Raw genomic sequence first — 27,671 nt, 5'->3', positions numbered from 1 at the left:
TTAAACTTACAGTTACCATTCAGCCCAACAATCCTACTCCCAAGAGAATTTAAAGTATTTACCCAAGAGAAATTAAAATATTTGTCCACACAAAAATCTGTAAGTGAATGTTCAAAGCAGCTTTATTTGTAATAGCCAAAAACTGAACACCCAAATGTCCATCAGCCAGTAAATGGATAAACAAATTACAGTCCATCCATACAATGGAATATTCCTTAGCAATATAAAGGAATTAACTCTTAATACGTGCAACAACATGGATGAATCTCAAAAACATGATGCAAAGAGAAATAAGGCAAGATCAAAAGGCTACATATGGCATAATTACAATACATTTATGACATTCTAGAAAAGAGAAGACTGTAAGGACAGAAATCAGATCAGTAGCTGTCAGGAGCTGGGGGTGGGAGAAGGCACTTGACTACAAAGCAGCACAAGGGAACTTTTTGGAGTGATTAAAATATTCTATATTTTGATGAGGATGGTGGGTATATGACTGCGTGCATTTGTCAAAATTCATCAAACTGCATCCCTTTTTAAAAAGAGCAAATTTTACTGTGAATAAATTATTGTACCTCAATAAATAGGAATTTTTAAAAATATGGGATGTTGATAATGAGGAAAGCTACGCATGTGTGGGGGCAGAAGGTATATGGGGAATCTCTGTACCTTCCCCTCAATTTTTTTTTTTTTTTTTTTTTAACATCTTTATTGGGGTATAATTGCTTTACAATGGTGTGTTAGTTTCTGCTTTATAACAAAGTGAATCAGCTATACATATACATATGTTCCCATATGTCTTCCCTCTTGCGTCTCCCTCCCTCCCACTCTCCCCATCCCACCCTTCCATGCTGTCACAAAGCACCGAGCTAATATCCCTGTGCCTTGTGGCTGCTTCCCCCCAGCTATCTACCTTACTACGTTTGTTAGTGTGTATATGTCCATGACTCTCTCTCGCCCTGTCAAAACTCACCCCTCCCCCTCCCCATACCCTCAAGTCCGTTCTCCAGTAGGTCTGCGTCTTTATTCCTATCTTACCCCTAGGTTCTTCATGACATTTTTTTCCCTTAAATTCCATATATATGTGTTAGCATACGGTATTTGTCTTTTTCTTTCTGACTTACTTCACTCTGTATGACAGACTCTAGGTCTATCCATCTCATTACAAATAGCTCAATTTCATTTCTTTTTAAGGCTGAGTAATATTCCATTGTGTATATGTGCCACATCTTCTTTATCCATTCATCCGATGATGGGCGCTTAGGTTGTTTCCATGTCCTGGCTATTGTAAATAGAGCTGCAATGAACATTTTGGTACATGACTCTTTTTGAATTTTGGTTTTCTCAGGGTATATGCCAAGTAGTGGGATTGCTGGGTCATATGGTAATTCTATTTGTAGTTTTTTAAGGAACCTCCATACTGTTCTCCACAGTGGCTGAACCAATTCACATTCCCACCAGCAGTGCAAGAGTGTCCCCTTTTCTCCACAACCTCTCCAGCATTTATTGTTTCTAGATTTTTTGATGATGGCCATTCTGACTGGTGTGAGATGATATCTCATTGTAGTTTTGATTTGCATTTCTCTAATGATTAATGATGTTGAGCATTCTTTCATGTGTTTGTTGGCATTCTGTATATCTTCTTTGGAGAAATGTCTATTTAGGTCTTCTGCCCATTTTTGGATGGGGTTGTTTGTTTTTTTGTTATTGAGCTGCATGAGCTGCTTGTAAATTTTGGAGATTAATCCTTTGTCAGTTGCTTCATTTGCAAATGTTTTCTCCCATTCTGAGGGTTGTCTTTTGGTCTTGGTTATGGTTTCCTTTGCTGTGCACAAGCTTTTAAGTTTCATTAGGTCCCATTTGTTTATTTTTGTTTTTATTTCCATTACTCTAGGAGGTGGGTCAGAAAGGATCTTGCTGTGATTTATGTCATAGAGTGTTCTTCCTATGTTTTCTTCTAAGAGTTTGATAGTTTCTGGCCTTACATTTAGATCTTTAATCCATTTTGAGCTTATTTTTGTGTATGGTGTTAGGGAGTGATCTAATCTCATACTTTTACATGTACCTGTCCAGTTTTCCCAGCACCATTTATTGAAGAGGCTGTCCTTTCTCCACTGTACATTCCTGCCTCCTTTATCAAAGATAAGGTGTCCATATGTGCGTGGGTTTATCTCTGGGCTTTCTATCCTGTTCCACTGATCTATCTTTCTGTTTTTGTGCCAGTACCATACTGTCTTGATTACTGTTGCTTTGTAATATAGTCTGAAGTCAGGGAGCCTTATTCCTCCAGCTCCTTTTTTCGTTCTCAAGATTGCTTTGGCTATTCGGGGTCTTTTGTGTTTCCATACAAATTGCGAAATTTTTTGTTCTAGTTCTGTGAAAAATGCCAGTGGTAGTTTGATAGGGATTGCATTGAATCTGTAGATTGCTTTGGGTAGTAGAGTCATTTTCACAATGTTGATTCTTCCCATCCAAGAACATGGTATATCTCTCCATCTATTTGTATCATCTTTAATTTCTTTCATCAGTGTCTTATAATTTTCTGCATACAGGTCTTTCGTATCCTTAGGTAGGTTTATTCCTAGATATTTTATTCTTTTTGTTGCAATGGTAAATGGGAGTGTTTTCTTGATTTCACTTTCAGATTTTTCATCATTAGTATATAGGAATGCCAGAGATTTCTGTGCATTAATTTTGTATCCTGCTACTTTACCAAATTCATTGATTAGCTCTAGTAGTTTTCTGGTAGCATCTTTAGGATTCTCTATGTATAGTATCATGTCATCTGCCGAGAGTGACAGCTTTACTTCTTCTTTTCCGATTTGGATTCCTTTTATTTCCTTTTCTTCTCTGATTGCTGTGGCTAAAACTTCCAAAACTATGTTGAATAAGAGTGGTGAGTTGGGGAGAGTGGGAGGGAGGGAGACGCAAGAGGGAAGACATATGGGAACATATGTATATGTATAGCTGATTCACTTTGTTGTAAATCAGAAACTAACACACCATTGTAAAGCAATTATACCCCAATAAAGATGTTTAAAAAAAAAAAAAAAAAAAAAAAAAAAAAAAAAAGAGTGGTGAGAGTGGGCAACCTTGTCTTGTTCCTGATCTTAGTGGAAATGCTTTCAGTTTTTCACCATTGAGGATGATGTTTGCTGTGGGCTTGTCATATATGGCTTTTATTATGTTTAGGAAAGTTCCCTCTATGCCTACTTTCTGGAGGGTTTTTATCATAAATGGGTGTTGAATTTTGTCGAAAGCTTTCTCTGCATCTATTGAGATGATCATATGGTTTTTCTCCTTCAATTTGTTAATATGGTTTATCACATTGATAGATTTGCGTATATTGAAGAATCCTTGCATTCCTGGAATAAACCCCACTTGATCATGGTGTATGATCCTTTTAATGTGCTGTTGGATTCTGTTTGCTAGTATTTTGTTGAGGATTTTTGCATCTATGTTCATCAGTGATATTGGCCTGTAGTTCTCTTTCTTTGTGACATCCTTGTCTGGTTTTGGTATCAAGGTGATGGTGGCCTCATAGAAGGAATTTGGGAGTGTTCCTCCCTCTGCTATATTTTGGAAGAGTTTGAGAAGGATAGGTGTTAGCTCTTCTCTAAACGTTTGATAGAATTCACCTGTGAAGCCATCTGGTCCTGGGCTTTTGTTTGTTGGAAGGTTTTTAATCACAGTTTCAATTTCAGTGCTTGTGATTGGTCTGTTCATATTTTCTATTTCTTCCTGATTCAGTCTTGGCAGGTTGTGCATTTCTAAGAATTTGTCCATTTCTTCCAGATTGTCCATTTTATTGGCATAGAGTTGCTTGTAGTAATCTCTCATGATTTTTTTTATTTCTGCAGTGTCAGTTGTTACTTCTCCTTTTTCATTTCTAATTCTATTGATTTGAGTCTTCTCCCTTTTTTTCTTGATGAGTCTGGCTAGTGGTTTATCTATTTTGTTTATCTTCTCAAAGAACCAGCTTTTAGTTTTATTGATCTTTGCTATTGTTTCCTTCATTTCTTTTTCATTTATTTCTGATCTGATTTTTATGATTTCTTTCCTTCTGCTAGCTTTGGGGTTTTTTTGTTCTTCTTTCTCTAATTGCTTGAGGTGCAAGGTTAGGTTGTTTATTCGAGATGTTTCCTGCTTCTTAAGGTGGGCTTGTATTGCTATAAACTTCCCCCTTAGAACTGCTTTTGCTGCATCCCATAGGTTTTGGGTCGTTGTGTCTCCATTGTCATTTGTTTCTAGGTATTTTTTGATTTCCCCTTTGATTTCTTCAGTGATCACTTCATTATTAAGTAGTGTATTGTTTAGCCTCCATGTGTTTGTATTTTTTAAAGATCTTTTCCTGTAATTGATATCTAGTCTCATGGCGTTGTGGTCGGAAAAGATACTTGATACAATTTCAGTTTTCTTAAATTTACCAAGGCTTGATTTGTGACCCAAGATATGATCTATCCTGGAGAATGTTCCATGAGCACTTGAGAAAAATGTGTATTCTGTTGTTTTTGGATGGAGTGTCCTATAAATATCAATTAAGTCCATCTTGTTTAATGTATCATTTAAAGCTTGTGTTTCCTTATTTATTTTCATTTTGGATGATCTGTCCATGGGTGAAAGTGGGGTGTTAAAGTCCCCTACTATGAATGTGTTACTGTTGATCTCCCCTTTTATGGTTGTTAGTATTTGCCTTATGTATTGAGGTGCTCCTATGTTGGGTGCATAAATATTTACAATTGTTATATCTTCTTCTTGGATCGATCCCTTGATCATTATGTAGTGTCCTTCTTTGTCCCTTTTAATAGTCCTTATTTTAAAGTCTATTTTGTCTGATATGAGAATTGCTACTCCAGCTTTCTTTTGGTTTCCATTTGCATGGAATATCTTTTTCCATCCCCTTACTTTCAGTCTGTATGTGTCTCTAGTTCTGAAGTGGGTCTCTTGTAGACAGCATATATAAGGGTCTTGTTTTTGTATCCATTCAGCCAATCTGTGTCTTTTGGTGGGAGCATTTAGTCCATTTACATTTAAGGTAATTATCGATATGTATGTTCCTATTTCCATTTTATATATTGTTTTGGGTTCGCTACTGTAGGTCATTTCCTTCTCTTGTGTTTCGTGTCTAGAGAAGTTCCTTTAGCATTTGTTGTAAAGCTGGTTTGGTGGTGCTGAACTCTCTCAGCTTTTGCTTGTCTGTAAAGGTTTTAATTTCTCCATCAAATGTGAATGAGATCCTTGCTGGGTAGAGTAGTCTTGGTTGCAGGCTATTCTCCTTCAGCACTTTCAGTATGTCCTGCCACTCCCTTCTGGCTTGTAGGGTTTCTGCTGAGAGATCAGCTGTTAACCTTATGGGGATTCCCTTGTGTGTTATTTGTTGTTTTTCCCTTGCTGCTTTTAATATGCTTTCTTTGTATTTAATTTTTGACAGTTTGATTAATATGTGTCTTGGCGTGTTTCTCCTTGTATTTATCCTGTATGGGACCCTCTGTGCTTCCTGGACTTGATTAACTATTTCCTTTCCTTTAGGGAAGTTTTCAACTATAATCTCTTCAAATATTTTCTCAGTCCCTTTCTTTCTTTCTTCTTCTTCTGGAACCCCTATAATTCGAATGTTGGTGCGTTTCATGTTGTCCCAGAGGTCTCTGAGACTGTCCTCAGTTCTTTTCATTCTTTTTTCTTTATTCTGCTCTGCAGTAGTTATTTCCACTACTTTATCTTCCAGGTCACTTATCCGTTCTTCTGCCTCAGTTATTCTGCTATTGATCCTATCTAGAGTGATTTTAATTTCATTTATTGCATTGTTCATCGTTGCTTGTTTCATCTTTAGTTCTTGTAGGTCCTTGTTAACTGTTTCTTGCATTTTGTCCATTCTACTTCCAAGATTTCGGATCATCCTTACTATCATTATTCTGAATTCTTTTTCAGGTAGATTGCCTATTTCCTCTTCATTTGTTAGGTCTGGTGGGTTTTTATCTTGCTCCTTCATCTGCTGTGTGTTTTTCTGTCTTCTCATTTTGCTTATCTTACTGTGTTTGGGGTCTCCTTTTTGCAGGCTGCACTTTCATAGTTCCCGCTGTTTTTGATGTCTGTCTCCAGTGGCTAAGGTTGTTTCAGTGGGTTGTGTAGGCTTCCTGGTGGAGGGGACTAGTGCCTGTGTTGTGCTGGATGAGGCTGGATCTTGTCTCTCTAGTGGGCAGGTTCACGTCTGGTGGTGTGTTTTGGGGTGTCTGTGGCCTTATTATGATTTTAGGCAGCCTCTCTGCTAATGGGTGGGGTTGTGTTCCTGTTTTGCTAGTTGTTTGGCATAGGTTGTCCAGCACTGTGGCTTGCTGGTCGTTGAGTGAAGCTGGGTGCTGGTGTTAAGATGGAGGTCTCTGGGATATTTCCACCGTTTAATATTATGTGGAGCTGGGAGGTCTCTTGTTGACCAGTGTCCTGAAGTTGGCTCTCCTACCTCAGAGGCAGAGCCCTGACTCCTGGCTGGAGCACCAAGAGCCTTTCACCCACACAGCTCAGAATAAAAGGGAGAAAAAGTAGGGAGAATTAGTAGAAGTATGAGTAAAGAAAGAAGGAAAGGAGGAAAGGAAGGAAGGAAGAAAGAAGCAAAGAAGGAAAGAAAGGAGGGAGGGAGGGAGGGAGGGAGGAAGGAAGGAAGGAGGGAAAGAAGGAAAAAAGACAGAAAGAAAGATGATACAGTAAAAATAAAATAAAGTATAATATAGTTATTGAATTAAAAAATATTTAGTAAAAAAAAAAGGGACGGATAGAACCTTAGGACAAATGTTGGAAGCAAAGCTATACAGAGAAAATCTTACACAGAAGCATACACATACACCTTCACAAAAAGAGGTAAAGGGGGAAAAATCATAAATCCTGCTCCCTGAGACCACCTCCTCAATTTGGGGTGATTCGTTGTCTAAAGGAGGGAAGGAAGGAAGGAAAGAAAGAAAGAACGAAGGTAAAGTATAATAAAGTTATCACAATTAAACTTAATTATTAAGAAAAAGAATTTTTTAAAAAAAAGTCATGGACGGATAGAGCCCTAGGACAAATGGTGGAAGCAAGAGTATACAGACAGGATCTCACACAGAAGCATACACGTACACATTCACAAAAAGAGGAAAAGGGAAAAAAATCATAGATCTCGCTCCTAAATTCCACCTCTTCAATTTGGGATCATTCCTTGTCTATTCAGGTATTCCACAGATGCAGGGAATATCAAGTTGATTGTGGAGCTTTAATCCGCTGCTTCTGTGGCTGCTGGGAGAGATTTCCCTTTCTCTTCTTTGTTCTCACAGCTCACAGGAGCTCAGCTTTGGATTTGGCCCTGCCTCTGCGTGTAGGTCGCTGGAGGGCGTCTGTTTTTTCGCTCAGACAGGACGGGGTTAAAGGAGCCGCTGATTCGGGGCCTCCGGCTCACTCAGGCCGGGGGTTGGGGGATGGGGGTAGGAGGGGCACTACGTGCAGGGCGGGCCTGCGGCTGCAGAGGCAGCGTGACGTTGCGGCAGAGGCCGGCGTGATGTTGCACCAGCCTGAGACCCGCCGTGCGTACTCCCGGGGAAGTTGTCCCTGGATCCCGGGAACCTGGCAGTGGCGGGCTGCACAGGCTCCGCGGAAGAGGGGTGTGGAGAGTGACCTGTGCTCGCACACAGGCCCCTTGGTGGCGGCAGCAGCAGCCTTAGCGTCTCCCGCCCGTCTCTGGGGTCCGCGGTTTTAGCCGCGGCTCGCGCCCGTCTCTGGGGTTTGCGCTTTCAGCCGCGGCTCGCGCCCGTCTCGGGGGCTCGCGCCCTCAGCCGCGGCTCGCGCCCGTCTCTGGGGTTCGCGCTTTTAGCCGCGGCTCGCGCCTGTCTCTGGAGTTCCTTTAAGCAGCGCTCTTAAACCCCTCTCCTCGCGCACCAGGAAACAAAGAGGGAAGAAAAAGTCTCTTGCCTCTTCGGCCGGTGCAGGCTTTTCCCCCGAACTCCCTCCCGGCTAGTCGTGGTGCACTAACCCCTTCAGGCTATGTTCAAGCCGCCAACCCCAGTCCTCTCCCTGAGCTCCGTCCAAAACCAAAACCCGAGCCTCAGCTCGCAGCCCCGCCCGCCCCGGCGGGTGAGCAGACAAGCCACTCGGGCTGGTGAGTGCCGGTCAGCACCGATCGTCTGTGCAGGAATCTCCCCGCTTTGCCCTCCGCACCCGTCGCTGTGCACTACTCCGCGGTCCCGAAACTCCCCCCTCCGCCTCCCGCAGTCTCCGCCCGCGGAGGGGCTTCCTAGTGTGTGGAAACTTTTCCTCCTTCACAGCTCCCTCCCACTGGTGCAGGTGCCGTCCTTATTCTTTTGTCTCTGTTTTTTCTTTTGCCCTACCCAGTTACGTGGGGAGTTTCTTGCCTTTTGGGAGGTCTGAGGTCTTCTGCCAGCCTTCAGTAGGAGTTCTGTAGGAGTTGTTCCACGTGTGGATGTATTTCTGGTGTATCCGTGGGGAGGAAGGCGATCTCCGCGTCTTACTCTTCCGCCATCTTCAAGGTCCCCCACCTCCCCTCAATTTTTAAAAAAAATATTTATTGGGGCTTCCCTGGTGGCGCAGTGGTTGAGAGTCCACCTGCCGACGCAGGGGACACGGGTTCATGCCCCGGTCTGGGAAGATCCCACATGCGGTCGAGCGGCTGGGCCCGTGAGCCATGGCCGCTGAGCCTGCGCGTCCGGAGGCTGTGCTCCGCAACGGGAGAGGCCACAAAAGTGAGAGGCCCGTGTACCAGAAAAAAAAAAAATGTATTTGGCTGTGCCACATCTTAGTTGCAGCCCACAGGATCTTTGTTGCTGCATGCAGGATCTTCATTGTGGCACAGGAGATCTTTAGTTGCAGCATGCAGGATCTTAGTCCCTGACCAGGGATTGAACCCAGGCCCCCTGCACTGGGAGCATAGAGTCTTAACCACTGGACCACCAGGGAAGTCCCCCCCTCAATTTTGCTATGAATCTAAAACTGCTCTAAAAATATAAAGTACTAACTTAAAAAAAAAGAAGTAAATGTATTAGAAATGCATCTCAATGAGATGAATGAGATATTATAGAGCTTTAATTAAAGAATATTTTGATGCGAAAGAAAAAAAAGAAAGATGAAGAGGGAGGGAGGGAGGGAGGAAGGAAGGAAAAATAGGGAGAGGGAAGCGAAAAGAAAGAAAAGAGAAAAGAAAAGGAAGAGAAAGAAAAGGATCTTTTTTTATCTGCCACCAAAATGTGAAAACCTGTCCCTGAAGGCAGTTTGGTACAAGACTTTGGAGTGGAACAGACCTTGTTCAAACCCCAGATCTGCACTTACTAGCTGTATTACTGGGCAAGTTACTTAACCTCTCTGATTAAACTCTGTAAAGTAGGGATATGACTAGCACTGACCTATTATTATCATGATTTAATGAGATAAGGCACAGTCCATAATCCTCAAAGTGACAACTCCCCTCAGCACACCCCACTCCTCAAACCCACAGTGGAGATCTTGTTAATTCAAGTGCCCACACAATGGTGACAGGAGTAGAGGTTGAGAAGCAGCATGGACAATATAACCTTAAATCATTTAAGGACTAAAGCTGGGGGAACAATGAGGCAAAGAGCAGCAACGCCTTTTTTTAAATTCCTTCAACAGATTCAAAGGAAGTCATGGTGCCAGTCGCCTGCAGAAGGCCATGTGCTCAGAAACCTAAATATTTTCATTTGGAAAATAAACGGTTCCTAAGGAGTAGAGGCGACAGGGGGACAACTTTGGCCTCCTGAAACAGGGGGTGGACTCTTCTCAATTATAGAATCAATATCTGGGAAGGGACACAAGGTATGTTGCAGAGGTGGGGAGCGGTGGTGGTGGTGGGGGGAGGGTTGTCTCAAGCATGCTTAGTCCAGGCTCAGATACAAACTTGGCTTTGATTTTCAAAACTGTCTTTTCATGGGTGTATGCTGTAAAAGCCAGACATGGAGCCTAGAAAAGGAGAGGCCACTGGGTATGGTCACACAAAGAAAACGGGCCAGCTCTGCACCATTTCCTTAGCTCCAGAATACACTCCCCAGGAAAAGACGTCATTAACCTGATATTAGATAGGATGAGAACCTCAGTTTTCAAAGAGAAAAGTCACAGACAAGCAATAAGGCCAGCTGAAAACCCGGGATATAAAAAAACCGCCTGCACACAAAACAACAGTGCACCTTATAATCAATATTCTCCAGACACAAAGCTGGTAGAAATTTAGATCATAATGAGGGTGATATTCAAGTCCACGGGAGAGAGAGATTATTTAATAAGATAACTTTGAGGCAACAGCCTCATGATCTGCAATACAAATAAACCTGAATTCCTACCCTCACTCTTTACACCAAAACAAATTCTAAGTGCATCAAAGATTCAAACAGAAAACAGAAATCATAAAAGTACTTGAAGAAAACACAGAGTATTTTTTTTTAATTTCTAAGCAAAACCTAAGCTATAAAGCAGAAGATAGATTAATTTGACTACTTATTATTTTTCGGGATTCAAAATGTTACAAACAAGTTTAGAGACAAACTACAAACTAAGAAAGAAATATGTAAAACACATACAAGGGCCTAAACTCTTTAAAAAGAGCATGTAAAAACCATTAATTAAAAAAATACAGTCTAACAGAAAAATGGGCAAAGGACATGAACAGGGAATTTCCACACCCCCCAAATATACAAATGCCAACAATCCTTTGAAACCAAGATTAATCTTACTCACAATTAAAGAAATGCAAACCAAAACAAGATGCCATCTTCTAAAGGATATTTGACACATATATGTTTAGATATTTTAAAAAATGGAAATTATTGCAAGGCCCATCAATAGATGACAGTTACATAAATAATAGCACATAAATATAATTAAATGCCATGCACCTATTACAATTTAAATGCTGTTTTTACCCATAGTGATAACATTGAATGCAGTCTGTAGCATCTGGTTGAGTAGGAGAAAAAGATTTCAATCTGTGTAGCAAGAGTCCATTTATCTAAAACTGTAAAGTTTGACCTATTTGTGAATAAGTGCACAGAGATACGTCTGGAAGAAAATTCATCAAAATGATAGCAGTGACTGTCCCTGGGTGGAAGGATTTCAGGTGATTTTTACTTTATTTTGAAATCCTTTTAATAATCTACAATGAGCATACATTTCTATAATCAAAGAAAGCTAAGTTATTTTCATTTTGAAAAATATGAAGAAGTTTTGATGCAATGTTCCAACAAAACAAAACGCATCAACATGCAATAAGGCAAATGGTCCCAAGGCTGAGACCCATGCCCTGTGGCTGCCCCTCCTAGCTGGCACTGTGCAACAGGAGGCAGACAGGTAGGTAAAAATCAGGTTTACAAAGGTGGAGCAGGTACAGGATGGTAAGGGTTCAAGAACAGGTTTGCAGCGGGAGAAAGACTCAATTCAAAACCTGATTCCAGGGGGTTTCCCTGGTAGCACAGCGGGTAAGAATCGCCTGCCAATGTAGCAGACAGGGGTTCGAGCCCTGGTCTGGGAAGATCCCACATGCCGTGGAGCAACTAAGCCCATGCGTCACAACTACTGAGCCCACGTGCCACAACTACTGAAGCACGTGCACCTAGAGCCCATACTCTGCAACCAGAGAAGCCACCACAATGAGAAGCTCACGCACCACAACAAAGAGTAGCCCCCGCTCACTGCAACTAGAGAAAGCCCACGTGCAGCAATGAAGACACAACGCAGCCAAAAATAAAAAAATAAATTTATTAAAACAAAACCATAAAAAACCTGGTTCCACCACATTAGCTGTGTTGACTTTGGGCAAGTCAGTTAATCTCTCTGACCCTCAGTTTCCTCCTTCCTGAACTAGGATAACTGCCTCTACTTTCTATGCGATATCTTCAGCTCACTGCTTGGCACACAGTAAGTACTCAATAAATGTCAGATGCTTATATTATCTGGGACATTTGTAACCTCTGTTCACATTGCAACCACTATGTTCTCCATGATCTGGGGTCACAGAGCAGAGTGGAGAGAAGCAAACCTCGGAAAATCCAAATATCTGGTCTTGGACAACATGCTTCTCTAGCCCCGTGAAACCCTTCCTGGAAGCAGCAGGCGCGGAGTAAGGCAGCCAACCACAAAGAGGAAGAGAAGGACAAGGCAAGGAATTCCTGGGTGCTGCCTACTTGTAGTGGATGAGCCAACACGACTCATTCCTCTCCTCTACCCTTCCTCCTGGGTTGGCTGGGACGTCCCCCTAGACCTCATGTTAGGATCCTGGAAAGACGACTCGAATGCCAAGGTAGAAAGGCCTTGAGAGACCATCTAGTGCAGCATCCTTCATTCTACATGTGAGGAGCCTGAGGACCACGGAGGGGTGGGGACTGGCAGGGAACCAGAGAGCCAGTACCCAGCACAGACCTTCCATCATGGTGTCCCCTCCTACACTCATCCTTCCCTCCCCCTGCCTGCCCCCTCACACACTCTCATCTCCCCCATATCTTTCCCCCACTTCCTTACCTGTAGGACTCCTTAAGGGCCCCTTTCTCCTCTGGCAGCCCTAATTGTCCTTTATGGCTCTGTGGTGAGGGGAGAAACCAGACTAGGACTGTTCTGACTCAAAGAATGGCCTAGAAAGAGGACTGCTGTGGCCAACACTACGTCAAGACCCACTCAGCTACTCCTCTGCTTCCAAAAGAAACAGAGCCCATACCATGGTGTAAAACAGGAAGGGAAGAAGAAAGAGACCTGAGTTATTCACAATCCTTCCTGGTGACAGTGAAGGTTACCTTGAAACCCTTAGGAAAGGAAGACCCCGGAAGAGAGAGGTACCAGCAGATTCACGAGGAACCAGCAGACTCCATCTCCTAGGTGGTAAATACAACCGAGATGCAGGGCAGCCATGGGTGAGGAGAGACTTGGAGACAGGAGTACAAGGCCATTTTCCCAGATCACAGTTCCAACTCTTGGCAGTGACTGGGCTGGGGCTTACCTTGGGCAGGCTAACTGGAGTCCTGGGCTTCGTCCTTGGGTTTTTAATCAAGAGCCTCTGATCCAGAGGGAGAAGATGATATTTCATGGCCTCGATGAGGAAGTCCTTACAGGTGTTGTTATTCTTTATCAAAGCTTCTTCTTCAACTGTCTAGAGGTAATAACCCACAGGTGATCCTGGTGCAGAACTCGGCCCCATTTCCCAAGCCATCTCCCTGGGCTGAGTCATTCCTGTACTCTCACACTCATTCGTTCCCATACCGCACCATCTCAGACCCTAAGACAAAGGTCCACAGAGTTACAGCTTAGTGCCCACCTCCTGCATCTCAAGAGAACAATGGAGTAGGTGATTAAGCTCTGGCATCAAGCAGACAGGGTTACAAATCCCAGCTCTACCATTTAACTCCTCTGATCCTCAGTTTCCTCATCTGTAAGATGTAAGATGGGCATATTAAAGTCCCCCACAACCTCACAGGTTGTGTTTGTTTGTTTGTTTATAGGCTTAACGAGATTATGCAAAACAAAGACAATTGATTGTCCCTAAGGCTTCTTTCCACATGCCTTCTGGTTGGAATGTATTATAATGTTTAAGGCAAATGGCCAGATATTTGAGAGAAGGAGAGGGAGGGAAAGAGGAAAACGGTGGGATGCATCGGCCAACCTTTGGAGGCACTGGGTATAATAAGGTGATATTCAAGAAGAATTATTCATATTCATTATCTTACAGTGCAAGCCTCAGGGAGAAGTGTCCAGTGAGGCACTCTCCAACAGAGCAGTGGTATCAGAGCAGAAAGAATGTCCTGCACAAAAGTCCCACCAACTGACCTCCACTTGGACTGCATCTAAGCTGGGGCTGTGGCTTCTTCATGCCTTATTCTGGAGCCAAGGACTTAAGCAGGTGCTCAGCAAGTGTGGGCCTAAATATTTCACAAGCAAAGCTAAGGATGAACCACGCTGGTACTCTGACTCTCAAATCTCCACCCTTGGGCACAGGTCAGATTGCTACGTGGCATATCTGTAAGGGGTAGTGTGGTCTTCAGAGGCTACTTCATGTCTTCTTTGCTGGAGTGTTTGGGAGCTGTTGGCAAGGTCAATTCCATTCAGCAGCTAACGGTGATTGAATGTCTCCTGGTTGGGCAGCTCAGTGCTGGACCCCGGGGAGAAAATGATGCACAAGACAAGGGTTCTGACCCAGAGGCCCTCAGGTCCAGTCAGAGAATGAGAAGGGCCTCCCCACCTCAATTATCTCAGCCCTCAAGCTGTCACGCACAGGCCTGGCTGAGCCGCTCCTGGGTCCCCCACCTGTAACTAGGAATGGGAATGCGGCCAGGGCCATCACCTGCTGGGTAGTGTTGGAGATGGCAGGAAAAGAAGGATCAGTGAGGGCGCCTCTGTTATCTCTGGACACCTCCTTCCCCGCAGACTATCCCCAGGGACACTCCGTTTTCTTGGAAGGTTTTTTTCCCCTCCTACTGAGGGATTGAGGCAGGTAGGGACAAATCATAAACGTTTGGGGTCGGTTAAAAATGAAAAAGGGTGGGAGAGGATCTCTTTAAAAGCTTGGGAAGAAGGAAAAATACATGAGTAGCTACTTCTCCCAAAGAACTCATTCGGCTTGAATGAAAAGCTCCCTGAGAGAGTTAGTACTTCATGGTACAGAGTTTCAATTTGGGATGATGAAAAAGTTTTAGAAATGGGTATGGTGATGGTTGTACAGCACAGCGAGTGCAATTAATGCCACTGAACTGTACACTTAAAATGGTTACCATGATGAAGTTTATATTGTACGTATTTTATCACAAGGACCAATTTTTAAATAAGATACGGCATGTTATACATTTGGCACAATATTTGTAAATATTTAATAAAAGCCTAATAAAGGTTAGCTATTAAAAGATAACAGCAACAACAACAACAAAACAACTGCCCCAGAAGTCAGTGTTGGTACAGGTCTGCCCAGAGCTTTCCTTTCTCTCAGCCTCCTCCTCTACCATCAGCCATCCCCAGTGGTTAGACTAGTTTGACGTTTCAAGGTCAAATGAGTGTTTTGGCGGGGGGGGGGGGGGGGGGGGGGGGTTGGGGTTTTTTTTAACATTTTTATTGGAGAAAATGAGTGTTAATGAAACATCTCCTTCCAGAGGTGTTCTGGAAAAAAAACAAAAAGTCCCACACAACAGTTCTCATGCACATTGTCTCTGAGCTCCTCCTTCTCCAGATCTAAACCTGACTTTGCCCTAATAACCCAGGAACTATTTCCTAAAGTCTTCATTAAATTTCCATTGTGGGTACCTGACGGAGGTTGTGCATAGGGGTATCTAAAGCCCCTTTAGCTTTCTCCGGAACCCAAGTCCACAAACCGCCCTTCCTCCTTGTGAAAGTGAGACTGTGCTGGAGGCCAGGTGTCCGCCTTCACCGGTGGTTAGGCCCCACTCAGGATAGTGGGAGGTTTGGCTCTGACACGGGGAGCTCAGGTGGGTTCGGTGAGATCTGCTGAGGGGGCCTCTCCTACACGAAGGATGTGCGGCCACCAGGTGGCAGTGGTGCCATCCAAAGTGTAAAACGCAGGGCATGTATGAAGGCTTGAGAATATACGTCCCGGCCCCTGAGAAGAGGGCTAAGGTTCAGAGATTCAGAGACCATTCCACTGACTCCTGAGGCCTGTGATCAACAGCACCACAAGATGAAGACTTTATAAGTGCTGGTAAGGATACTCTCTCCCGCTACTACCAACGGTAGCAGTGGTCGTGAAGACCATAGAGATATCACTGAACACAGGGTTGTAGGCTTTACATGGTTTATCTCATTCTATCCCCAAACGACACTATAAGGGCAGGGGCTATTTTCACCAGATGAGAAGACAGAGGCTTAGCAAGGCTGAGGATTCGCCCAGTGTCTTACGGTCAAGAAGTGACAGAACTCAGCTGCTGGGCTGCTGAACCTACTCTTATCCCGGCTTCACATCTGCCATTCCTCCCAGGGACTTCTTGAGGACGGCTGAGGGCTGGCCTACTGCCTTGGCACTTGTTATTTGTCTATTTAAGTTTTATCCTCTGCCTGCCTGGAAAACATCTAATGCCACTGACACTACAAAGTTAAGTCATGTAAAATATACAAACAGAAGAGAAAGTATTAAAGGTGGTGCCTGCTTAGGGAAGGTGGGTGGTCTAGAGCCAGACAGACTTGGATTTGAATCCTAACCCTGCCACTTACTAGCTGGTGACTCCAGATAAATCCCAACCTCCATAAGCCTCAAAGCCCACATTTGTAAAAAGGGGATTTTAACCTCTGCTCACAGGGTTGTTACAAGGATTAAATGAGAAAATATGTGGCGCCATGTTTTAGAGGAAGCAGATGCAGTATGTATTCCAGGCACTTGCAAAGAGCTGGTTTTTACAGTCCTGAATTGGGCCCCAAGTTGCCTAACAAGAAGGCAAAAAGGGAACATAGAAACATGATGGAAATGACCCTTCTTGCTTCAGTTCTGTACAACAAAAACAGCTAATAACTTCTGTTGAACATGTGTCATCCCCAGCTCCATATTAACACCTGAACCGCATCCTTACAGCTCCTTTGGTCCTCACAACAACCCTGCTGGGCTCTAGTATAATTTCCCTTCTAGAGAAAAAGAAACTGAGGCTTAAAGCTAAGAAGTAGAAGAGGAGGAACTAAACCTTAGTGTCTCATTCTCAAACCTATGCTCTTAAACCTTACACTACCATGCCTCACACTGAACCCAGTGGGTTGGTGCCCTCACTCCACAGAAAGGACCCAGGAAACTCACCACTCCATACAACCGGGGTTGCCCACTGCTACTCCTAGGAGGCTTGGGTGAGCAGGGAAGTGCTTGGCTCTTCACATAGCACTCACCTGGACAAGGTAATCCCTCGGTAAGAGAGGGAGACGGACGTGTTCCATCAGCTTTGCCATGTGCTCTAAACGGGTTTCTTTCTCGTAATTGATCCATGAAATCACAGCTTCAAATACCTGTAAGGAAAATCAACATAGGTAACTTTTGCAAAGAGGCATTAACTTTAAACAGCTTTCAAACAACTTCCTCAACCTCAAAAAAGAAAGAAAAGTTACAAGTCATCCACAAAGGTGTTTAGGCTAATGTAAACACCTTTAAATTTAATACTTAAAATAAAACAAAAACACAAAGTCTCTACTATCTGACATCAGCGAGTGCTCTCTCTCTCACACACACACAGGTACGCTAAGAAAAACCTGCTACCCCAAACACAGAATCATCAAGGTTCATCGCAAAACAAAAATCAATTCCAGTAGTTACCTCAGGGTAGAAATACAGAGCAGTAACTGAACCAAATTTTACAAAGACTGTCCAAGAGGACCAGAAGCCCTGGGGGCAATATCATCATCCCCATCACACCCCCCCGTCTCTTCATCTATCTCCCATGTTCATTTAATGCAGAACAAAAACAATAAAGATATCCTCTGCAAAAGCTGGCTGTAATGGTGAATGTGACACTGAATGACAGAAAATGGCAAAAATTTCTCCTTGGGTCAAACCTCTCCTTTGAGGAGAGATTTCATTTCTATACAAATCAAAATGGGGCTTCGAAGCAAAAAGGGGAATCTATGGTTTGGATGTTTGCCTTACTCAAGGTTAAGTTCAAATTCAAACTCTGCACCACCATATACACAGAGACACATAAACTTCAATGCTGGTAAGACAGCGGGGAAACCACCACTGTTAATGGAAACTTAACTAACACGGCTTAAGAAGGGAAGGAAGAATTTGGCAATATCAATCAAAAATTCAAATGTGCATATCTTTGACCTAGAAATATCACTTCTAGAGCTCTAGTCAACAAAAACATTCACAAAAGTGGTGCAAGAATATGTGTTCCAAGATGTTTGCTGCAGCGTTTTTGTAACAGGATAAAAAAGGAAACAATCCAAAATCCACTAGTGGAGAAATTATTAAACTAGTATCGATACCATGGGATATTTTCAGCTCTTAAAAAACAATAATAACAATAACAAGTAGTAATAAGACAAAACACTTTCTTGCGCCAGAAAGCAAAAAAGTGCTCAAAGATTAAGGGGGACACAACGAACAGACACAGAGCGAGCTAGATGGCGCTTTTTCATTGCCGACGTCTGGGACAATTTAAACATCAAAAAGAATAATGAAGAAATCAGTTCTGCGCTGACTGGGAAGGGGCCAAAGGAAATTTCTTCTGGTAATGGATATGTTCTTTATCTTGATAGGGCAGGAGCTATGTAAGCATAGGCATTTGTCAAAATGATTCTAATTTTACACTTAATATCTATACATTTCACTGTGTGTAAATCGTACCTCAATTTAAAATACTTTTAGTTAAAAGAAAAGGATAGTAATGAATCGTAACCCAAAGAATAAAAAAAGAGTCCATGAGTCTGTAAGGACACTTTAAAAAGTGTGGGAAGGGCTGCTATTCCCAGAAAAATGTCTTCTAATAAGGTAAAAGGGATGACAGAATAAGAAAAACATTGTTTTGCAACCACCAATGTAATAACTGATTCAGCAAAGATCATGCATAGATGCTGAAATCATTGGGTGAAAAGTTTTTGGGAAAAAAGATATTCACGGTTCTCAAAGTGTCACCTGACAGATTACTTATTCATTACATGGGGAGAGTGGGGGTGCTTCAAACGGGTATATCTGACAAATACCACCTTTAACAGGTGGTCAAAGGCAGCACCACTAATAAATAGGACAAATTTATATTATTGTGTTAGCCAAAAAGTGCCTTCGGTTTTTAAGTAAAAATAAAAGACACATTTTTCATTTTCACCAATAACTTTATTGAACAACATATTCACCGTTTTGTTCCACTACCTTTCGACATTTTTCAGGCAACTTCATAATTGCATCTTCCCAAAACTTTGTATCTTTTTGAGCAAAGAACTGTCCCAGATGCCTTTCACAGTCTTCCAGGAAATTGAATTTTTTTCCATTAAGAGAATTTTGTAAAGACCTAAATAAATGGAAATCCGAAGGCGCACTGTCTGGTGAATACGGCTGATGAATCAGAACTTGCCAGCCAAGCTGTAACAGTTTCTGCCTGGTCATCAAAGAAACATGTGGTCTTGCGTTATCCTGATGGAAGATTATGCATTTTCTGTTGACTGATTCTGGAGGCTTTTCGTTGAATGCTGCTTTCAGTTGGTCTAATTGGGAGCAGTACTTGTGAGAATTAATTGTTTGGTTTCCCGGAAGGAGCTCATAATAGAGGACTCCCTTCCAATCCCACCACACACACGACATCACCTTCTTTGGATGAAGACCGGCCTTTGGTGTGGTTGGTGGTGGTTCATTTCGCTTGCCCCACGATCATTTCCATTCCACATTATTGTACAGTATCCACTTTTCATTGCCCATCACAATTTGCTTTAAAAACAGAACGTTTTCGGGCTTCCCTGGTGGCGCAGTGGTTGGGAGTCTGCCTGCCAATGCAGGGGACACGGGTTCGAGTCCTGGTCTGGGAGGATCCCACGTGCCGCGGAGCAACTGGGCCCGTGAGCCACAATTACTGAGCCTGCGCGTCTGGAGCCTGTGCTCCGCAGCGAGAGCGGCCTCGACAGTGAGGGGCCCGCTCACCGCAATGAGGAGTGGCCCCCGCTTGCCGCAACTGGAGGAAGCCCTCGCACAGAAACGAAGACCCAACACAGCCAAAAATAAATAAATAAATAAATAAATAAAATTAAAAAAAAAAAAAAAAAAAAAACAGAACGTTTTCATTACATTGGAGTGGAGAATCACATGCAGAAATGTGGTCAAGAAGGTTTTTTTCACTTAATTTATATAGAACCCAAACATCAAAGCGATGAATACAACCAAGCTCATGCAAATGATTTTCAACACTTGATTTGGGTATTTGAATAAGTCAGCTCTCTCCCATGTAATACAACGTTGATTGTTCTCAATTAATGTCTCAATTTGATCGCTATCAACTTCAACTGGTCTACCCCACCGTGGAGCATCATCCAGCGAGAAATCTCCAGCACAAAACTTCACAAACCACTTTTGACGTGTTCGATCAGTCATAGCACCTTCTCCATACACTGCACAAACCTTTTTTTTGCGTTTCAGTTGGTTTTTACCTTTCTTGAAATAAGAAAGCAAAATATGCCGAAAATGTTGCTTTTCTCCTTCCATCTTCAATATTAAAATGGCTACACAAAAATTCACCAATTTTGATGTCTTCTTTTTTTTTATGCATGCAAATATGACAGCTGTCACAATACAATCTAACAAAATTGTTTCAAATGAAGTTAAAGACAACTAAGTGGGACTTCCCTGGTGGTCCAGTGGTAAAGAATCCGCCTTCCAATGCAGGGAATGCGGGTTCGATCCCTGGTCAGGGAACTAAGATTCCACATGCTGCAGGGCAACTAAGCCTGCGTGTCACAACTACTGAGTTTGTGTGCCTCAACTGGAGAGCCTGCGTGCCACAAACTACAGAGCCCACATGTTCTGGAGCCCGAACGCTACAACTACAGAGCCCACGCACCTTGGAGCCCGCGTGCCACAACTAAAGAGAGAGGAAAAAACCCACATGCCACAACTAGAGAGAAGCCCACGCGCCACAGCAAAGAGCCCACATGCTGCAATGAAAGATCCCGCATACCTCAACAAACATGCCATATGCCACAACCAAGACCCGATGCAGCCAAAAATAAATTTTAAAAATAAATAAATAATAAATCTTAAGAAAAACAAAAAACTAAGTGCTAGTAGAGCCATCTTATGGAAAAAACTGAACGAACCTTTTGGCCAACCCAATACATTCCTGAATGTGATTTAATGAGAGGGAAACAGCATCCCCTAGGTAGTATTCTTTCTAAAATGTTTAACCTGAATCTTATAGTGAGGAAACAATCAGACAACTCCATGTGTGGGACACTCTACAACACAGGTGTCCTGGATTCTTCGAAACTGTTAGCATTATGAAAACCACTTAAAAAAAAAAAAGGCAGGGAGATAGTTCTAGATTAAGGGGATTTAGAGACATGAGAACTAAATGGGAGGCATGATCCTTGTTTGAATCATGGATTAAAAAGAAACAACCGTGAAAGACTTTTTCTGAGACTGTTAGGAAATCTGAATGCTGACTAGATATTTCTTTGGTATGATAATGGTTTATGGCTAGAAAAGGGAATTTCCTTGTTCTTAGGAGGTGCAAGCTAAAATACTTAGGGGTAAAGTGTCATGATGTCTGCAATTTACTGTCAAATGGTTCAGCAAAATAAAAGATTAAATAGAGAGAAAGAGAAAGCAAGTGAAGCCCAACGTTAACAAATGGTGAATCTAGGTAAAGAGTATATGAATGTTCATTCTTTCCAACTTTAGTATAGGTTTGGAATTTTTCAAAATAAAAAGTGGAAGGGAGAAGAAAAGGATACAACCAAACTGGTATAAATGACTTTCAGTGCTTGATTTGGATATTTTGAGCTATGTCAGCTATCTCCCGCGTGGTATAACGTTGATTGTTCTCAATTAATTTCTCGATTTGATCTCAATCCTACAACAAAATTCAAAGTTGAAAGCTATATCTCCCGGGGTGGGTAAAAAACCTCCAATTTTTCTTACCCTAACTATATTTTTGTGTGTATTGATATGTTAATAATGCTTTGGCCCTATTTCCTAAACATATACTTAAGTCAGGCTAAGCATACTCAGATTGAACAAGGTATCAGGAAGGAATCCGTCAGAAAGGGAAGGGAAGGGAAGAGAGATGAGTGGAATGGAACAGAAGGGAAGGAGCAGTATGTATGTATAGTTTGCTACCATTTCTATATAAAATAACCTATATGTGTACAAACATAGACACACACACACACCATGGAAATTCTCCCTGTCTAGTTCATTTTTTTTTAATTATTAACTGTCACAGAGCTATGTGTCTCACCCTTATCGCATTATTTTGTAAACAGTTGTGTGTTTCTTCAAGTAGCCCTTAAGATCCCTGAAACAGGGTCCTTGTCTTACTTGCTGGCGCACAACACACACTCAAATATGTTTTAATGAATGAATGGACAAATGAGTTCAGAATAAGCATGTAAGCAGGCTGGAACAGACAGCAGGACTGGGGAAGCAGAGGCTGGTATCTTGGTGGGGAGGGCAGAGCCAGGCCACAGACCAAAGGATGCTGGAGACTCCTTGCTTTTGCTGCGTTAGGAGGTGAGCAGCCATGGTTCTGTTCTGCCCTGCACTGTGGTTACCCACACTTCCTTCCACTTCCCTTTACTGGACTGTAACTCTTGCAGGGTGAGAAGTATACCAGCTCTGTCTCTGCACTTCCTGCCGCTGAGTACAATGCCAGGTGACTGGTTGAGAAAGCTTTCATGAAGAATGAACTGCAAGGCCTTGAGTAGGTAGGATTTACTGATCACGCCCTTCCCTGTCAACCAGCTTAGTCTTTGTTATAAAAGCTGCAAAGCAGGCTGAGTCTAATGACGTTGATATTTAACCTTATCTTTATTTTTGGCTTGACTTGTCTAACTGGTTCCACTCAGTTGCACTGTTTACCTACTCAGCTGTGAAAGCCACAGCACTCGGCAGCAACGGTGACCTTCTCAGCAGCTAGAGAAGGCCACATATTTTTTTCATTTAGACGTCATGCTTGGAAAATAAGCAAATAAACTTCCAACTAGCCTATGTGCCTAAAATCACTCCCAACGGCCCCTGCCATCAAAGGACTGGCCAAGGCAAAGGGGCAACAGGTAGCAGCAGCAGCAGCTCATGTCCATGCTGTGTCAGGCCCTGAGCCACACTCCCCAGAGACACTGTAACCATGGACTCTCCTGACGGCCACTGAGTAGACACTCCTGCCCCTTATTGACTGACTCATCCAAGTCCAGAGGCAGAAAGCAGCAGGGCTGGGCCCACACAAGCCCATCTCCAGGGCTCAGGCTCTTACCCGTTATTCTCAGCAGCTACCCAGCTGGCAAACCTCAGCCAACAGGCCACATGCACCTGTTTTTGTAAATAAAATTTCCCTGGAACACAGCCACACTCACTCATGACAAATCACCTATGGCTGCTTTCACACTTCAACAGCAGAGCTGAACTGAGACTCTGTGGCCCACAAAAGCCTAAAATATTTACTGTCTGGCCCTTTAAAGGAAAACTGTGTCAACCCCTGGTCTGTAAAATCTAAGCAGAGACCCTGTGGCCTCAATCATGAGACAGGGTGATGTCTACTCAGATGAAAATACTTTTCATGGGCCCCACGATGAAATAATTGGCTGCCCACACGGCACGCTTAGGGTTTCACTTTTAGACAAAGAAATAGCATCATTTCCTCACTGCTTCATGTTCCAGAACCAATTTCTTGAGTGCTACGAGGTTGCTATGTGGAAAGGGGATGGAGGAAATTGGATTTCATCGTCCTCGGCTCACACCTCCAACATAAGCACAAGCCTTGGCCAGAAAATACCAGATGAACCCGATCCTTCTACCCCACCCCCTAAGTCACTGAGACAGCCAAGCCAGATGTTCCTGCACACTGAGTAAAGGGGGGAGCCCTTCACTGGCAAGGGGAAAGGTCCAACAGCTCACGGGATCCCAACCAGGGATTCAACCCGGGCCATGGCAGTGAAAGGCCAGAGTCCTAACCACTAGGCCATCAGGGAACTCCCAACAAGCTCTTGAATAGTAATGAGTAAGGTCTCCCCATTGGGGTGGGGGTTCATTAATAAAGACTAGGGGCCTGGGTGGCAGACACAGCCAGCTTCAAATCACAGAGCTGTCTATTGTCAATAAGCCTTAGTCTCCTCCTCTCCAAATGGCCTTGAGAGCCGTTGTAAGCATTAGAAATGATATGCAAAACAGTATGCTGGGTAAAAGAAGTCAGGCACAAAAGCATGCACACACCAGGATTCCATTTATACAGAGCTCAAAAACTGGCAAAACTGATCTACTGAGAAGTCAGAATAGTAGCTTGGCTTCTCGGGATGGGGGGCAGTGACTGGGAGGAAGGCCTGGAGCTCTGTTCCTTGATCTGGATGCTGGCTTTGTGGGTGCTGCACTTTGTAAAAAGTTGAACTGTGCACTTTGCATTTGCTCATGTCTCTGAGCTTACTCCAAGCTCACTTACTCTGAGCTTTTTTTCAGCGATGTGTGGAACAGTCACAGTGAGCAGCCAAGATAGATTTTTGGTCCTAGCGTGGTGGTACTCCCGTCATAGGCACTTACTGAACTGCGCTCTCCAAAGGAGAGCAGTAAGAAGGGTAACACTGACTCGGGGGCCCAGGCCACATCATTGTCTGCAGGCTAAGGATTTGGCAACTCGAATGCTGACCTCAGAGTGTGGCAGGGCTGCCAACAGCTTGGCCTAAGCACAGGATGTACTTCTTTGGGCGCTGGATGATACCTCAGCAGCAAGCACTGAAGCCCAGCCTACTGGCTGAGGAGCTCCTGCCCACACCCCAGACCGACCACCGGTGCTGGCGGGAGAGGCTAGGAATTCAGACAGGAGAGCCTGCAACACTAATGATCCCAGGAGACAAGGTCCAAGCCCTTCCAGGAGATAAAATATCAGAATTTGTCCCCTGATGAGAGTTTTAGGAGATAAAAGTACATTAAAATGTGATCATGCAGAGAGAAACTAACCTGTTCTTCTCATTATAACACATACTTGGCACTAATTTAATTTTTTGAAGAAACTCAACCAATTTCTTCCTGACCTGTATCTAACATGTGGCCATTTCCCCGTTAGTTCTTACTCTGAGAAGCCTCAATAGTGTTTCATAAGAAGGCATGGAATTCTTGAGAAGTAGAAAGATATTTACCAGCTAGGAAAGCAAAGATTCCGAAAAGTCCAATAACCAGCACCTTGGTGGCAAAATTGCAGTAGAACGCAGGAGTCATATCTCTTCTCCCTGCAGTGTGTTTGTCCTGGAAGGTTGCTTATCCTGCCCCTGGGTCAATGAGGCTGCCCATGGTGACAGCTGAACTTCGTGTCTCAAAGGGTATGCAAAAAACAGGCTTTCTGCTCACAGGGTTAGCTCTAACCCTGCGACACCTCCCATAGGAAAGAATCAGGTGCCTGGGAGGGGCTTGCTTCTCTGTTTTCCCTCTCACTGGGCAGGGGTAAGCAGGGGAGAGGGGAGGAAAGTCCTAACCAAAGAACTAGTGATTTTGTGATTCCTACCACATCCGCTTGTCCTCTCTCAAATAACAGGAATTTTAAAACAAAAACCACACGGAGGAAAAACAGGAGAGAAAATGGCAAAGATCCATGCCTCCCTCCAACCTCTAGTTTCCACATTTCTCCTTATTCTCTGGAAAAATATTAAAATTATCCCTATAATATCTGCTGGCTCAGGGCAGAGCCCAGCCCCAGTCTGCCTCTTCACTCCCTCGGGGAACGTCTGCTGAGCACCTCCTAGTGCCTCCCAGGGCTCTGTGTCAGGACTGTGCATGACACAGAGATGGCTAAGGTACCCTCACAGCCCTCAAGGAGCTTGAGCGTAGTGAAGGGGATGAGTCGTGGGCAAAAGCAAGTGCTCTTGGAGGAAGAACAGCACCTGAACCCTCAGAGAGGCCCAGATGGTGCTGGGGGTGCTGGCGACCCAGAGACAGCTACCACCCCCAGCTCCTGCCTGGCACAGAGCCACAGGTCACGCCAACCACCCAGACCAATATGGGACCCAGGAAGAGCTTCCCCTTGAGAAAGGCCCCAGTCAATGGTTACATGTATCACCTCATTTCATCCTCAGAAGAGCTCTATAAGATAGATACTACACTATCATTACCCGCCTTCACAGATGAGAAAACTGAGACTTAGGTTCTTTTATTCATTCCTTCAACAAATATTTTTTGGTATCTACCATGGACCTGACACCACTCTAGAAGCAACCATAAGATAGTCAAAATTCCTGACTATACATGGTGTATACATTCTGGTAGGCGATGAATAACTGGCCCAAGATCACTCAGCTTGTTAAAGTAGTGGAGCCGGGATTGAATTCAGTTATTCTGGCTACAGAACCTATACTTTCAAACTTCCAACAAGCAAGCTGCCTGGGCCCAGCCACAGACACTTGAAGTCATCATTAACAGTAAGATACCACATTTCCTCTATTTTAAGATGCATAGTTTTAAGATGTATCGGAAACCTGGCTGCATTTTATAATATACATTGAAAGAAACCTGTGGGCTGCTGGTAGAGAAGTAAGTCATAATATAACTGATACTGTGGTTCAAGTGTAAATTTCGCTGAACACAGGTCATTTGCCGACGCAATTGAATTTTCTGCAACTGTTAACATTAAATCAGTTGGATTTTAACTTAAATGAAGATCCCTGATACTACTTCAAATACACTCAAAAATTTTCACTATATTGCAAGAAAAAGCTATTATGCGTGCAAGCGATTATGCCTATCACACGCAATGTAATTAAAGGGAGTAGAAATCACCAAACCTCTTGGAACAGATCACAGAATTTTCAAAGCCTTAAGGGCTAGCGTTCAAATGACAAACACCTAATTGTCAAAAGCTTCCAGCTATTTAACTTCCAGCAATATGTGAGCAATTAAGGGGGAAAAAAACATATGGGTTTTGCCAAAGAGAAAATGCAGGCCAAACCCTACTATTCATTAATAAGACTCAAAATTACATAGCTAACCTTAAACATACCAAAGGGTTCAAGATCATGAGTAATATACTTTCTGAAAAGCATCACATAACTCTGAAGTTACACATAACTTCTGAGAACCAAATATGATACACATCAATAATGTGAAAAATACCTACACTCCAAACTGATTCTACAGAAAGAGGAACCCATATGTAAGCATATGAATAAATGAAAGTCACTATAGACAAGTTTTAAGAGTGTACATCTATTGTCATGTTTCTTTGTTTCTGGAAAGATGCAATTAACATCATGCTTTGTTTCACCATTACCAATGGCAAATCAATACAATTACCATTATCACTGGTACCTCCAAAGAGAGAACTGTGATCATTACAATGATAGCTGCCATTTATTGAGCACCTATCAAACACCGTATTTGATTTTTTTTCACCCATTATCTCTAATCCTCGTGACAACTCTATAAGGGAGGCACTCTTAGTATTTCAGTTTTACATGTAAGTAAATTATGGTTCAAAGAAACCAGTGACTTCTCAAGGTCATACGGTCAGTAAGCTGAGTGTGGAACCAGTCCTACCCAAGTCCAAAACCCAAGTGGTTTCCAGGGCACTATACTGCCCCTCCCTACTAACAACCCACCTCCACCCCTGTCCTGGCATAGCACGCATAGATAAGCCCTCACCTAAAACTTACTATGATCTCAGAGAAGGATGGGCCAGGATGAATTTAAGATCGAAGGGTCTCCCTCTCAATCCAACACCCTAAGTTGATTCAAATCCTGCTACTTATGTGCCTGCTTCCATTTTCTCAAACTACACTTGAGGACATGATCAAGCAGACCCTAAACTGGCCAACAGCCCAACATTCACAGAGCCAAATGACTGGTTCATTCCGTCAAATTGTGCCAATTTGGTAGCACAGTCCAGAGAAGAAAGTACACAAGCTTAGCAAGAAGCGAGGAAAGCCTCTCCATTTCTGAGGCTGGGGCAGGGAGGGGCCTGTGGCCTGGCCAGAAGCATTCTTTCCCCTGGAGGTGCTGTTTCACATCAGCTAATGGAAGCAGAGACCTCCCTAAGCCTACGGAAGAGTCCAGC

At 43.3% G+C, this 27,671-nt stretch overlaps 1 protein-coding gene across 2 annotated transcripts in view; it reads right to left on the bottom strand.

Annotated features, from left to right (window-relative positions):
* The window catches only part of KLHL3 (kelch like family member 3), a 119,069-nt gene that overhangs the window by 25,942 nt on the left and 65,456 nt on the right, over nucleotides 1-27,671 (bottom strand). For both annotated transcript variants that reach the window (XM_032629103.1, XM_032629102.1), the window contains 2 exons: nucleotides 16,837-16,953; nucleotides 12,971-13,120 (listed from right to left, as the gene is read on the bottom strand). In XM_032629103.1, the coding sequence (XP_032484994.1) occupies nucleotides 12,971-13,120; nucleotides 16,837-16,953 (267 nt within the window). The remainder of the gene's footprint in view (nucleotides 1-12,970; nucleotides 13,121-16,836; nucleotides 16,954-27,671) is intronic.

This window comes from Phocoena sinus, chromosome 3 (assembly GCF_008692025.1).
Source record: "Phocoena sinus isolate mPhoSin1 chromosome 3, mPhoSin1.pri, whole genome shotgun sequence".
Classification (NCBI taxonomy): Eukaryota; Metazoa; Chordata; class Mammalia; order Artiodactyla; family Phocoenidae; genus Phocoena; species Phocoena sinus.
This window is presented reverse-complemented; position numbering and strand designations above follow the sequence as displayed.